Source organism: Phocoena sinus, chromosome 19 (genome assembly GCF_008692025.1).
Source record: "Phocoena sinus isolate mPhoSin1 chromosome 19, mPhoSin1.pri, whole genome shotgun sequence".
Lineage (NCBI taxonomy): Eukaryota > Metazoa > Chordata > Mammalia > Artiodactyla > Phocoenidae > Phocoena > Phocoena sinus.
The window spans coordinates 28,253,998-28,267,974 of NC_045781.1; the positions used below are offsets into that span (position 1 = coordinate 28,253,998).

The 13,977-nt window shown below is 40.3% G+C and overlaps 1 protein-coding gene across 3 annotated transcripts in view; it reads left to right on the forward strand.

Moving 5' to 3' along the window:
* The first annotated feature begins 11,934 nt into the window (after nt 1-11,934).
* The window catches only part of RBL2 (RB transcriptional corepressor like 2), a 45,905-nt gene continuing 43,862 nt past the window's right edge, over nt 11,935-13,977 (forward strand). Inside the window, exon 1 of one of the 3 annotated variants that reach the window (XM_032612605.1) lies at nt 11,935-12,332. In XM_032612605.1, the coding sequence (XP_032468496.1) occupies nt 12,090-12,332 (243 nt within the window). In that variant the 5' untranslated portion in view covers nt 11,935-12,089. The remainder of the gene's footprint in view (nt 12,333-13,977) is intronic. The other 2 variants (XR_004346867.1, XM_032612606.1) reach the window with 2 other exon arrangements.

Consider the following 13,977-nt stretch of genomic DNA (forward strand, 5'->3'; position numbering starts at 1 on the left):
TTCTCCATCGAATCTGAATGAGATCCTTTCCGGGTAGAGTAATCTTGGTTGTCGGTTCTTCCCTTTCATCACTTTAAGTATATCATGCCAGTCCCTTCTGACTTGTAGAGTTTCTGCTGAGAAATCAGCTGTTAACCTTATGGGAGTTCCCTTGTTTGTTGTCATTTTTCCCTTGCTGCTTTCAATAATTTTTCTTTGTCTTTAATTTTTGCCAGTTTGATTACTGTGTGTCTCAGCATGTTTCTCCTTGGGTTTCTCCTGAATGGAACTCGCTGTGCTTCCTGGACTTCGGTGGCTATTTCCTTTCCCATGTTAGGGAAGTTTTCGACTATAGTCTCTTCAAATATTTTCTCGGGTCCTTTCTCTCTTCTCCTTCTGGGACCCCTATAATGCGAATGTTGTTGCGTTTAATGTTGTCCCAGAGGTCTCTTAGGCTGTCTTCATTTCTTTTCATTCTTTTTTCTTTATTCTGTTCCGCAGCAGTGAATTCCACCATTCTGTCTTCCAGGTCACTTATCCGTTCTTCTGCCTCGGTTATTCTGCTATTGATTCCTTCTAGTGTAGTTTTCATTTCAGTTATTGTATTGTTCATCTCTGTTTGTTTGTTCTTTAATTCTTCTAGGTCTTTGTTAAACATTTCTTGCATCTTCTTGATCTTTGCCTCCATTCTTTTTCCGAGGTCCTGGATCATCTTCACTATCATTATTCTGAATTCTTTTTGTGGGAGGTTGACTATCTCCACTTCATTTAGTTGTTTTTCAGGGGATTTATCTTGTTCCTTCATCTGGTACATAGCCCTCTGCCTTTTCATCTTGTGTATCTCTGTGAATGTGGTTTTTGTTCCACAGGCTGAAGGATTGTAGTTCTTCTTGCTTCTGCTGTCTGCCCTCTCTTTCACATTTTCAAAGGGTTTCTCATTCCACATTTATATATATGTAGATGCATCGTAATTTATTTAATACCCAATTATTGAGCATTTAGATATTTTTCAGTTTGGGGCTATTTAAACAGTAATGTGTTTGTAGTCAAATCTTTGCATACACTAATGATTTTTTTCATTAGAATAAATACCTAGGCATGATATAATAATGTTCAAATTTTAAGACCAGTTTGATTGTTATCATTTTATACCCCAACAGTAGAGTAAAAAACTACTTTCTTCTCTATGTCTCCTTAGCAGTACTGGGCATTATAACTTTTTTAAAGTCTCTGTCAATTTGATAGATAAAAAATAGACTCTTTTTTTAGTCTATTTTGGTAACATATAGTATAAAATAGGAATCTTAATTTGAATTTTTCCAAAGAGTTATGCAATGTCCCAGCATCATGTAGTATATAATCTCTCCACTGATTTGACATGCCCTCATTAGTCATAATCTAAGTAATTCATACATGTATATGTGAATTATTTAGGTATATATGATATAGACCATACCTACCATAGATACACATGATATATCAGTAATATATCATGTAAGGAGTAACCATAAGAAAAGTAGAGTAGCTATGCTAATAAAAGAGTAATAGACTTTAGAACAAACCAAAAAAAAAAAGTGTTACTAGAAATAAAGGAGAACATTTTACAATGATTAAAGGGTCAATCTATCAGGAAAATATAACAATTATAGACATATGTGCATCTAACAACAGGGCCACAAAATACATGAAGCAAAACCTAACAAAATTGAAAGGAAAAATATACAATTCAACAATAATATTTGGAGACTAATAGCTCACTTTCAATAATGAATAGAGCAAGCAGGCCAAAGGTCAACAAGAAAACAGATTTGAACAACACTATAAATCAACTAGACCTAAGAAACATCTATTGGACACCACCCAACAATAGCAGAATGCACATTCTTAAAGCACACAAGGACCTTTCTGCAGGATAGACCACATGGTAGGTCATAAAACAAGTCTCAAATTTAAAAAGATTCAATCATACAAAGTATGTTCTGCAACCACAAAGGAATGAAATTATAAATCAGTAACAAAGCTTGGAAATTTACAAATATGTGAAAATTAAACAACATACTCATAAATAAGTAGTCAAGAAGAAATCTCAAAAGAAGTTAAAAAATATTTTGTGATGAATGGAAACAAACAAGCAATATACCAAAACATATGAGATATAACCAAAGCAGTGCACAAAGGGAAATGTATAGCTGTAAATATCTACATTAAGAAAAAAAAATCACAAATCAACCTAAGTTTGCACTTTAAGAAACTAGGAAAATCTCAAACTAAACCCAAAGCAAGAAGTAAGGAAATAAAGATTAGAGCGTAATTACTGAAATAGAAAATAGAGAAAATGAATGAAACCAAAAGGTAATTCTTTAAAAAGATCGACAAAACTGACAAACCTTTAGCTAGACTGATCAACAAAAAAAGAGAAGACTCAAATTTCTAGAACCAGGGAATTCACTGGTGGTCCAGTGGTTGGAATTCTATGCTTTCACTGCCGAGGGCCTGGGTTCAATCCCTGACTGGAGAATTGAGATCCTGCAAGCTGAGTAGTGCAGCCAAAAAAAAAAAAAAAAAAAAAAATTACTAGAATCAAAAGGGAACATCATTCCTACCAATATTACAGAAATAAAAATCATTATAAGGGAATATTATGAATAATTTTATGCCAATAAATTAGATAAACTAGATGAAGTGGACAAATTTCAAGAAAGACACAAACTAGTGAAACTGAATCAAGAAGAAATAGAGGGACTTCCCTGGTGGTGCAATGGGCACGTCACAGGGCACAGCCCCGAGCTGTCCATCCTTATACGGAATTGAACTCTGCATTCACTGCTGATAAACGAATCCTTGTTCAAAGTCAAGGGGAGTTTGACCTATGGTCACCACAGTCACCCTCAGCCTTTTGCCATCCGCACATTTTATAAACATGTTTTACCTGCCTTCGAGTCATGAACAGAGCCACATTCAACAGGATGAATACAGGGCGCTGCAATGGTTAAGAATCCACCTGCCAATGCAGGGGACATGGGTTCGAGCCCTGGTCTGGGAAGATCCCACATGCTGCGGAGCAATGAAGCCCGTGTGCCACAACTACTGAGCCCGTGCACCTAGAACCCGTGCACTGCAACGAAGAGTAGCCCCCGCTCACCACAACTAGAGAAAGCCTGCATGCATCAACAAAGACCTAATGCAGTCAAAAATAAATTAATTAAATAAATTTTTTTAAAAAAGAAAGTAAATTAGTGGTTGCCTAGGGCTGGAGGCGTTGGACTGCTCATGGGTATGGGGTTTCTTCATGGGATGATGAAAATGCTCTAAACAGATTTTGGTTTGTTGCATAACTGTGAATATACTGAAAACAACTGAACTGTATACTTTAAATGGGTGAATTGTATGGTATATGGATTGTATCTCAATAAAGTTGCTTTTAAAAACTGACAGAAAGTAAAATGTACAAACTCAATGTAAAATCTTTAAATTTTTAACCTTAATAAGTACCCACTTTGTCCCTCTACTGGAGCTCCTACTGACATGTGGAAACCTCTGCCCCCCTCCACCTACCCCTTTTGCTGATCCATGAGGCTCAAACTAGCTAGCAGCTCCTGCTACTAAGAGCACTCCCTGGGGACCAAGAGGAAAAGCAAGAGTTCTGGAACCTCTTCTCCTCTTCTGTGCATTTACTCCCAAAGTGATCTCATCCAGTCTTTTTTTAAATTATTTTTTTCCTTTTTAAAAAAAATTTTGTTGAAATATAGTTGATTTACAATGTTGTGTTAGTTTCAGGTGTACAGCAAAGTGATTTAGTTATATAAGTTCTTTTTCAGATTCTTTTCCCTTATAGGTTATTATAAAATATTGAATACAGTTCCCTGTGCTATACAGTAGGTCCTTACTGATTATCTGTTTTATATGGAGTAGTGTGTATATGTTAATCCCAAACTCATAATTTATCCCTCCCTCCCCCTTCCCCTTTGGTAACCATAAATTTGTTTTCTATGTCTGTGGATCTATTTCTGTTTTGTGTATAAGTTCGTTTGTATCATCTTTTATTTTTAGATTCCACATGTAAGCGATATCATGATATTTGTCTTTTTCTGTCTAACTTACTTTACTTAGTATGAAAATCTCTACGTCCATCCATGTTGCTGCAAATGGCATTATTTCATTCTTTTTTAGGGCTGAGTAACATTCCATTATATGTACATACCACATCTTCTTTATCTGTTCATCTGTCAGTGGACATTTCGGTTGCTTCCATATCTTGGCTATTTTAGATAGTGCTGCAATGAATATTGGGGTGCAGGTATCTTTTGGAAATGTGGTTTTCTTATGGAGAGCAATCTGCTTTACCTAAAGTCCACCAATTTAAATGTAAATCTCATTCATAAACACCCTCACAGAATCATCCTAAATAGTGTTTGACCAAATAACTAGGCACAGTGGCCCAGCCACGTTAACACATAAACTTAACCATCACAGCTTCTATGTTAAGAAGAAATTGTGGTAAAAGGAAAGACAGAAGCAGGAAGGCCAGATGGAAGGACATTGCAAGGATGCTGGTAAGAGAAGATGGAAGCTTGGATCAGAGGACTGGCAATGGAGGAGCTGAGAAGTGGATGGATTTTGAGTAAGTGAAGACTGAGCTGGTGGATTGGATGGAGAAGGTGAGAGAGAGAGGAATCAAGGATGACTCCAAAGTTTTTTGGCCTAGTCAACTGGAAGAATGATGGTGCCTTTTCCTGAGGGGGAAAATGGAGACCATGGGGTTAGGGGATGGGCTTCGATGACCTGAGGGTGGAAGAGTAAGGGTTCAGTGGGCACAGGGGCCAGCAGAGAGGACACAGCCCCTGCTCCTGGCCTTGAAGCCTGGGGGATATGAGGAAATACTGGGAGTTCCAGAGCGCACAAGGATTCCGTGGTCATGGAGGAGAAGGATATTGCATCCTGACCAAAGTAACTCAGGAGAGAAATGACTGGAAGGGTTTTTTTTTTTTTTCTTTTTTTAAATTGAAGTATAGTTGATTTACAATGTTGTGGTAGTTTCATGTGTACAACAAAGTGATTCCGTTTTTTATACACACACACACACATATATATATATGTGCTTTTTCAGATTCTTTTCCCTTATAGATTATTACAAAATATTTAGTATAGTTCCCTGTACTATGCAAAGGTTTGCATTTTTTTAATGAAAACTGAGGAAATCAGTCTGATCAGCCTGGTCAATTTCATCTCAGGAACACTGGGCCTCACAGAATTCAGTGGTGGCCTTGAAGTCAAACTAGGTGTTTAGTTAAATGAATATTAATTGAACTACTGTTAAGTGATAAACACTGTTCTACGATTTGGAGACAGAGTGACACTGTTCTCCTTACCCTAAAACCTTAAGTGGCATCCAGTCACCTTTAGCATCAAGTCCAAAATCTTAACCAGAGCTTTGAACTCATCTCTATCCATACCTCCTGTTCCTCTTGCTTTTTACACTTCAACCACATTCATATCCCTACAACTCCCTGAACCACCCATGCTTTTTCCCAACTCGAGGTCTTTGAAAAAGCTTTTTCCTCTACCTGAAATGAACCCTTTCCTTCTTCTAGTTATGACTTTTAGACTTCTTCTCGGGGAAGTGAAGGGGAAGAAGGCAAAGCCTTTGTCCACCTCCAACCACCCAGGCACTCCTGCCCATGTGCCTGAGAAAGGTCTTCTGGGATGCAATCCTATAGTTCCCTGACTTTCTTTTTTTTGTAATGTATTCACACTTGATAATTACTTGTTCTAGGTCTGTTTTTCCCATGAGATCATAAGCTCTTGAGGGCAGAGACCATGCATATACCATTCACTACTATATCTTCAGTGTTTGGCAAAGTACTTGACACATAGTAGGCACTCACTAAACATTTGCTGAATATTTGAGTGGTTAGATGACAGGATCTCTGGCTAAATGAATTAATGAATAAATGAGTGAAAGAGTAATCAGACCCCAAGAACCAAACCTCTGGAATAACCGAGATTGATTTCTCTTTTTTTTACAATTCTTTTTAAAATTGAGATAAAATTGATATACAACATTGTATTAGTTCTAGGTGTACAACATAGTGATTTAATATGTGTGTGTGTGTATATATATATATATATATATATATGATTATCACAAGTTTAGTTAACATCTATAACCACACATGGGTACAAATTTTTTGTGTGTGTGACACGAAATTTTAAGATTTATTCTCTTGGCAACTTTCAAATACACAATATGGTATAGTTAACTATAGTCACCATGTTGTGCATTATATCCCCATAACTTATCTATTTTATAACTGGACGTTTGTACCGTTTGTCCACCCATTTTTTTCACCCATTTCACCTACCCACTATTGCCCACATCTGGCAACCACCAGTCTGTTCTCTGTATCTAGGAGTTTGGTTTTTGGTTTTTTTTTTAGATTTCACATATCAGTGATATCATACAGTATTTGTCTTTCTTTGTCTGACTTATTTCACTTAGCATAATACCCTCAAGTTCCATCCATGTCGTCACAAATGGCAGGCTTTCCTTCTTTTATGACTGAATAATATTCAATTATATACAAATGTCTTTATCCACTCATCTGTCAATGAGCACTTAGGTTATTTCCATGTCTTGGATACTGTAAGTAATGCTGCTATGAATATAGAGGTGCAGATATCTTTTTGAGTTAGTGATTTCATTTCCTTCCAGTAAATACCCAGAAGTGGAATTGCTGGATGATATGGCAGTTCTATTTGTTTTTGTTGTTGTTATTGTTTGTTGTTGCTGTTTTTGAGGAAACTCCATACTGTTTTCCATAATGGCTGCACCAATTTACGTTCCCATCAACAGTGTACTAGGTTTTCCTTTTCTCCACATCCTTGCCAACATTTGTTATTTGTAGTCTTTTTGATGATAGCTTTTCTGACAGGTGTGAGGTGAGAGCTTACTGTGGTTTTGATTTGCATTTCCCTGATGATTAGCAATGCTGAGCATCTTTTCATGTGCCTCTTGGCCATTTGTATGTCTTCTTTGGAAAAATGTCTATTCAGGTCTTTTGCTGATTTTTTAAATCAGGTTGCTTGTTTTTGTTTGTTTTCGTTTTCGTTTTGTTTTGTTTTTTGGCCGCATGGTGCTTCTTGTGGGTACTTCGTTCCCCAAACAGGGATTGAACCTGGGCCCACAGCAGTGAAAGCTCTGAATCCTAACCACTGGACTGCCAGGGAATTCCTGGGTTGCTTGTTTTTTTGATATTGAGTTGCATGAGCTGTTTACGTGGTTTTGATATTAACCACTTATCAGTCATGTCCCATTCGGTAGATTGTCCTTTCATTTTGTCAGTGGTTTTCTTTGCAGTGTAAAATCTTTACAGTTAAATCAGACCCCTTTTGTTTAGTTTTGCTTTTGTTTCCTTTACCTTAAGAGACAGAGCCAGAAAAATATTGCTATGATTTATGTCGCAGGCTCTAGAGCACAGGCTCAGTAGTTGTGGTGTACGGGGCTAGTTGCCCCACGGCATGTGGGATCGTCCCAGACCAGGAATTGAACCCATGTCCCCTGCATTGGCAGGCAGATTCTTAACCACTGCTCCACCAGGGAAGTCCCTTGATGTAGTTCTTCATGTTTGTTTTGATTTTGTTGCTTTTGCTCTTGGTGTCAAATCCAAAAAATTCATTGTTAAGGAGCTTACCACCTGTGTTTTCTTCTAGGAGCTTTATGGTTTCAGGTCTTATGTTCAAGTTTTTAATCTATTTTGAAATCATGTTTGTGTATGGTGTAAAATAGTGGTCCAGTTTCATTCTTTTGCATGCGGCCGTCTAGTTTTCTCAACACAATTTATTGAAGAGACTATCTTTTTCCCATTGTATATTCTTGGCTCCTTTGTTGTAAATTAATTGACCATATATGTGTGAATTTATTTCTGGGCTCTCCATCCTGTTCCATTGATCTATGTGTCTGTTTTATGCCAATAGCATACTGTTTTGATTACTATAGCTTTGTAATATTGTGATATAGTTTGAAATCAGGAAGTGTGATGCCTCCAGCTTTGTTCTTCTTTCTCAAGATTGCTTTGGTTTTTCAGGGTCTTTTGTGTGCAAGTTTGATTTCTTTTTTTCTTTCTTTCTTTCTTTTTTTCCTACACTGCACAGCTTGCCAGATTTTAGTTCCCTGACCAGGGATCAAACCTGCACCCTCAGCCGTGAAAGTGCAGAGTCCTAACCACTGGACCACCAGGGAATTCCCTGTTCATGTATTTTTAAAATGAATGATAGTGAGTATCTGCTATGATATTTAAGGTCCAATGGAAATATTTCAAGTTTAGTAACAGTTTCACTTTAAAAGGTTTGTAGTTACATGCTGGATGTTACATCCTTTGCTCTTGATCAAACTTTTAATGAAACCTTTTAGATGTCAACTTTAAAGTATGCTACAAGGTGATTTTTTTAGGAGGACATACCAAAGCGTGTGAAGACCACTGTGTTTCATTGTAGAAATGTTTATGTGATGTTTCACAGTTAAGTCATATATTTTAGGGTGATATAAATAAAGTAAAGGTAAAATTTATTTTTAGATGACTGCCATTTATGGTCTTTGACATTCTATTGGACTATCAGATCACAGCCAGAGTAAGGATTTTACGTGCACAAAACCTGAGACTCCAATAAGAACAAGATATATCTTGATTATCATAATCAGTCATTTATTCAATAAATATTTTGGCGAGTCAACTAGATGCCCAGAACCATGTTAGACTCTGAGGTCACAGGATGGAACTAAACAGACACAGTTGCTACTCTCATAGCACTTAACACATAATGAGGACAATAGACATGAAAGATAAACATGTAAAGATAAACATGTAAATTATTTCACTATGACTATAATGTGTCATGAGAACATTTAATAGGGAAATCCGAGAAATTGACATTGAAGGTGGTACTTGACTGATGGAAAGCGATTTTCAATGAGAATACAGAGGCAGGTGGGAGGGAACCTGTAGGCCATGGAGGATGTTGACTTCTAAGATCAGTGAGAAACTATTTAACTAGGGGAAATAGGTGATCAGATTTGTGTTTTGTTTTGTTTTTTTTGCAGTACGCGGGCCTCTCACTGTTGTGGCCTCTCCCATTGCAAAGCACAGGCTCCGGACGTGCAGGCTCAGCGGCCATGGCTCATGGGCCCAGCCGCTCCGTAGCATGTGGGATCTTCCCGGACCGGGGCACGAACCCGTGTCCCCTGCATCGGCAGGCCGACTCTCAACCACTGCGCCACCAGGGAAGCCCCAGATTTGTGTTTTAAGATGGCCACTCTAACTTCTGGAGGAGAAGGAGATAAGATAAGGGATAGAAATGTTTTGTACCCATAGTCTAGATATTCAGTTTCAACTCTTTTCTTAGCTATGTCTAAGTCAGTTAATCTCCATCATCAAAAGTGCCTCTTTCTTCTTTTTTTTTTTTAAGGACTGTTAATGTCAATTATTAAGTAATTTTAGCTTTTCAAAGTTAAAAAATTTAATCTTTTGGTAAGACTAGTGGAGGCATAAAAAATTACCAAGAAAAAATTCAATTATTAAGTGATTTTTTTTTCTTTCATGATAATTGATAGATACATGTCTTACACTTAACAGGTGTTTAATTATTTATTGTTGCATAACAAACTGTCCTAAAACTTTGTGATTTGAAACAAAATAATTATTGCTTTTGCCCACAGATCTGCAGTTGGGCAGGGATCAGCGGGAAGGTTCATCTCTGCTTCATACAGCATTAGCTGGGACAGCTTGACTGGAAGCTGGAGGATCTGCTTGTAAACGGGCTCATTCAACATGGCTGGGGCTGAGGGCCAGGGGTCTCAGGTCCTATGTGCATGGTTAGAACAGCAAAACTCTTGTCCAAACCCCTGCACTGAGATGCCATAACTCTAGCATGGCTTCTAGCAGCATAAGGCTGTGTCCTAGGGTGACTCCAGCCCCTATTATTGATAAAATGCCTGCCTGAGAAACCTCAGTGCTTCCAGAATTTGAAGATTGTTCTTGCCAACACCTGAGGAAAGGCCTCAGCCTTCCCTTTCTTATAGCATTTACTAAATAGGGCTTAAAATTGTGATACCTTCCTCTGTCCTTTTGAGATGTACAGTTGTCCCTGGTATCTGCAGGGATTGGTTCCAGGAGCCCTGCAGATACCAATAACTGCTGATGCCCAAGTCTCTTATATAAAATGTCATAGTATTTCCATATAAGCTATGCACATCCTCTTGTAAACTTTAAATCATCTCTAGATTACTTATAATACCTAATAAAATGTAAGTGGGATGTAAATGTAAATGCTAAGTAAATAGTTGCCAGGGTACGTGACAAATTCAAGCTTTGCTTTTTGGAACTTCCTGGAATTGTTGTGTGTATTTTGTTTGTTTGTTGTGTTTTTGTTCTTTTTTTTTTTAAAAGGGAAAGTCTTGTTTTCAGTGAGGTGTTTTTTCTTTTCTTTTTCTTTAATTAAATTTACATATTTATTTATTTTTGGCTGTTCTGGTCTTCGCTGGGGCACACAGACTTTCTCTCTAGTTGCGGTGTGCAGGCTCCTCATTGTGGTGGCTTCTCTTGTTGTGGAGCATGGGCTCTAGGCGTGTGGGCTTCAGTAGTTGTGGCACGTGGGCTCAGTAGTTGTGGCTTGTGGGCTCTAGAGCACAGGCTCAGTAGTTGTGGAGCACGGGCTTAGTTGCTCCATGGTAGGTGGGATCTTTCCAGACCAGGGCTCGAACCCATGTCCCCTCATTAGCAGGTGGATTCTTAACCACTGCGCCACCAGGGAAGTCCCTGTTTTTGTTTTTCTTAATATTTTTGATCCACAGTTGGTTGAACCTGCGGATGCACAACCTGTGTATACTGCAGACCAACTGTATATCCTACAAATCAGGAGTGTCTTTCTCAATGACCTGAAAGCCATTCCTTTGATATGTAATCATCAGGAAGTACAGAGTCTCTGACTCCCAGTCTCTGTGGCAGGATACAATCCTAACTTCAACAAATTGATAACTAGCAGGTCCACTTGGCCTAATCACATATATAGTCACCAACCCTCTGTAACTTGTTGCTTGAGCTCTGCTCCCTCCCCATCTCTACTCTTTCCTTTTCCCTTTAAATCCCCAATTATCTCTGCACAATTCAGAACGGAGTCCAGCACTTTCCCCTACTGTCAGGAATGACTGCATAAAATGTTTTCATCCCTTTCACTGATGTCTAGCTTTGTTTATCTTTGACAACAGGCTTCTCTAAGTGACCTGGGCTTCCTCACAGTATGGTGGCTGGGTTCAAAGGATCAATGAAGACAGAAAATGACCCCATAGCAAACCAGAAATGCCTTAGGGCTCCTCGTGCATGAAAACGTTTTATACCATACCCCTTTAAGAAATCAAAGACGACTGGAAACAAAGTGATTCATACAAATTTGAAAAGAGAAAGCAAAATGAAAATAAAAATAAAGGAAATGTAAATTTAATCCAATTGGGTGACTTAGAGTAGGACAAATATGTCACTTATAGTGAATGTAAATTCACCCTATGGGGAAAAAAAGAATTACTACTTAAAAAAAAAATCCAATAATTATTTGAAAGTCGCAAATAAAATTAAAACATAGGAAAGAACTAGAATTAGGAATGACGCCGAAATTTGAATTTAGGCAGACAGGCCCTTACTATTATCTTTATTTTTTAGATAAGGACACGCAGGTGATGAGCGTTATTTCTGGGGACACTTTGGACACTAAACCTTCACATGTCAACGTTTCTTGGATGTTTTCCCTTCAGTACAGCCCTGCTGAATGGTCTCCCGATGAGGAGGTACTTGAAACGGAGAGAAGTCGCTTTTATTTCCACCCGAGGGAGACGACGCGAGATGATTTTTCTACATATGAGTTTTGATCCCTGTGGGCCCCCGGCCTGGACTACATTTCCCATCAACCCGTGCTCGGAACTACGGGCACCGATGTGTGGTCCAGCGCCGTTGGCCGCGGCGCAGTCGGCAATCAGTCGGCCGACTGGCGGGCGCTTCGCGGTTTGAATGGCTGGGGGCCCAGGCCCTCGGCTCACCTGAGGCCCCGCCGCCCAGGTGTGCGCTATGCCGTCGGGAGGCAACCAATCGCCGCCGCCGCCCCCCCCTCCCCTTCCGGCGGCGGCGGCCTCAGATGAGGAGGAGGAGGAGGATGCTGAGGCGGAGGACGCAGCGCAGTCGGCCCGGTCGCCGGCCCCTCAGACCCAACAGCGGTTCGACGAGCTGTGCAGCCGCCTGAACATGGACGAGGCGGCTCGGGCCGAGGCCTGGGACAGCTACAGGAGCATGAGCGAGAGCTACACGCTGGAGGTGCGCCCGGGGGGAGGAGACCAGCGGCTTTCCGGGCCTAGTGGTCCCGCCCCGCCTCCGGGAATGGGGCCCCTTGTCTCCCCGGCTCGGGCGCCCCGCGGTTGGGGGGTAGGGGGGACCCCTCCGCCCCTGCTGGCCCCGGCTCTTTGGGCTCCCAGCCTGGAGCGGGGAGGGAATCCTCTTTGCGAACCTTCGTCCTGGAAACCTGGCTTTTGAAAAGCTCTGTAGCGGCCCTGAAAGTGAACTCTGTCTCGCTGCTCTTCCCCCTCCGGTTCCGAAGCGGGAACAGCCCTTGCCCTAAAGTAGCACCGCGAGGCTGAGGTCGTGCTGCGGTCCGATTACAAAAACAAGCACCTTGTTGGCAGGATGAACAGGTGTAGTTGTCAAGACCATACGCAGAAGGGGGTGGGGTGGGGCGGGGGCTTGCCTGCATTAGCTCTGAAATTAACCCGATGTTAGCGCCTGCGTTTCTTCAGTTCTTTTTGAACTGTACCAAATTGCCTTTGTCCAGGCCATTGCCTCCATTTGAGTAGAAGCGTTACGTTTCGAGCTGTGTTTATGTATGTGTGAACAAAGACGAATTTTTCCCCTGCGCAAATGAAACGGGCTTTCTGCCCGCCTGGATAAAGACACGCATTTGTCTCTAGGAAGTCAGGACTGCGACGACCTTGAGGACCTATTGGTCACTCCAGACATTGCCCAGGACTCTTATAGTCGCTGCGATCTAGGCATGTTTTGTCCCTTTCTTCCGACGGGGCTTGCAGCGGAGAAAATGGCCATTCTAGCCAGTGAGGCTCAACCCTGTAGGCACCTCCCCTTTATGGGCCAATGGGAAGTGACACGGAAGTCTGCATTGTTTATCCGCTGTTTGCCTGTGTGAGTGGTATTTAAACTGCAGGCCGTACGATTTTAAGTTGTTGAATAGTTTGTGGAAAGAGTAGGGCAAATAGGCTCAGAATGGGAAGGCCTAACCGAGGTGTTATTTAGCTATAAGAGGGTGTTTTTGCCTGTGTGGCACTCACTAAGGTTATTATTTTTTTATTCTTGCATTAATAGAATTTTAATTCAGTTCCTTATTCCCATTTTTACATCTGCAGCGGGGCGGGGTTGGGGGGGAAGCTAGTAATATACTGGCTTTGGAACCTGACAGACCTAGGTGACTTTGGGCAATTTACTTACCCATTCCAAACTCAATTTTATGGTATGTTACTTTGAGATATTTGTACCTACCTTACAAAGCTGTTCTGATGGTTAAATAAGGTAACGTGGAGTTTCTGGAGCATGAAGCACTCATATGGATAGCGCTTTGGAGTTTACAAAGCTCTTTCACATGCTTTGGTGATCTGGCTGAATAGGCCATGTTCTTGTTTCTTTCCTAGTGGTTCCTGTAGGCAGACAAAGAGAAGGACTCTTTTTTGGTGATGGGCATAAGTGCCTCCAAATAAGCTCTTATTTTACCCTCAGGATAACCCTGTAAATTCGATAGAAAAAGCATTATTTCAACTCACAGCGGTTAAGTTGTGTGAAGCCCAGGGTTATATAAGCAAGTGACAAATAATAGATGGTTAGTAAATTATTTTTAAAAATAACTGTTTGATTTCTCAGTTTTTTAAAGACTTCGATCTCAGATTCTTAGCTCAGTTTA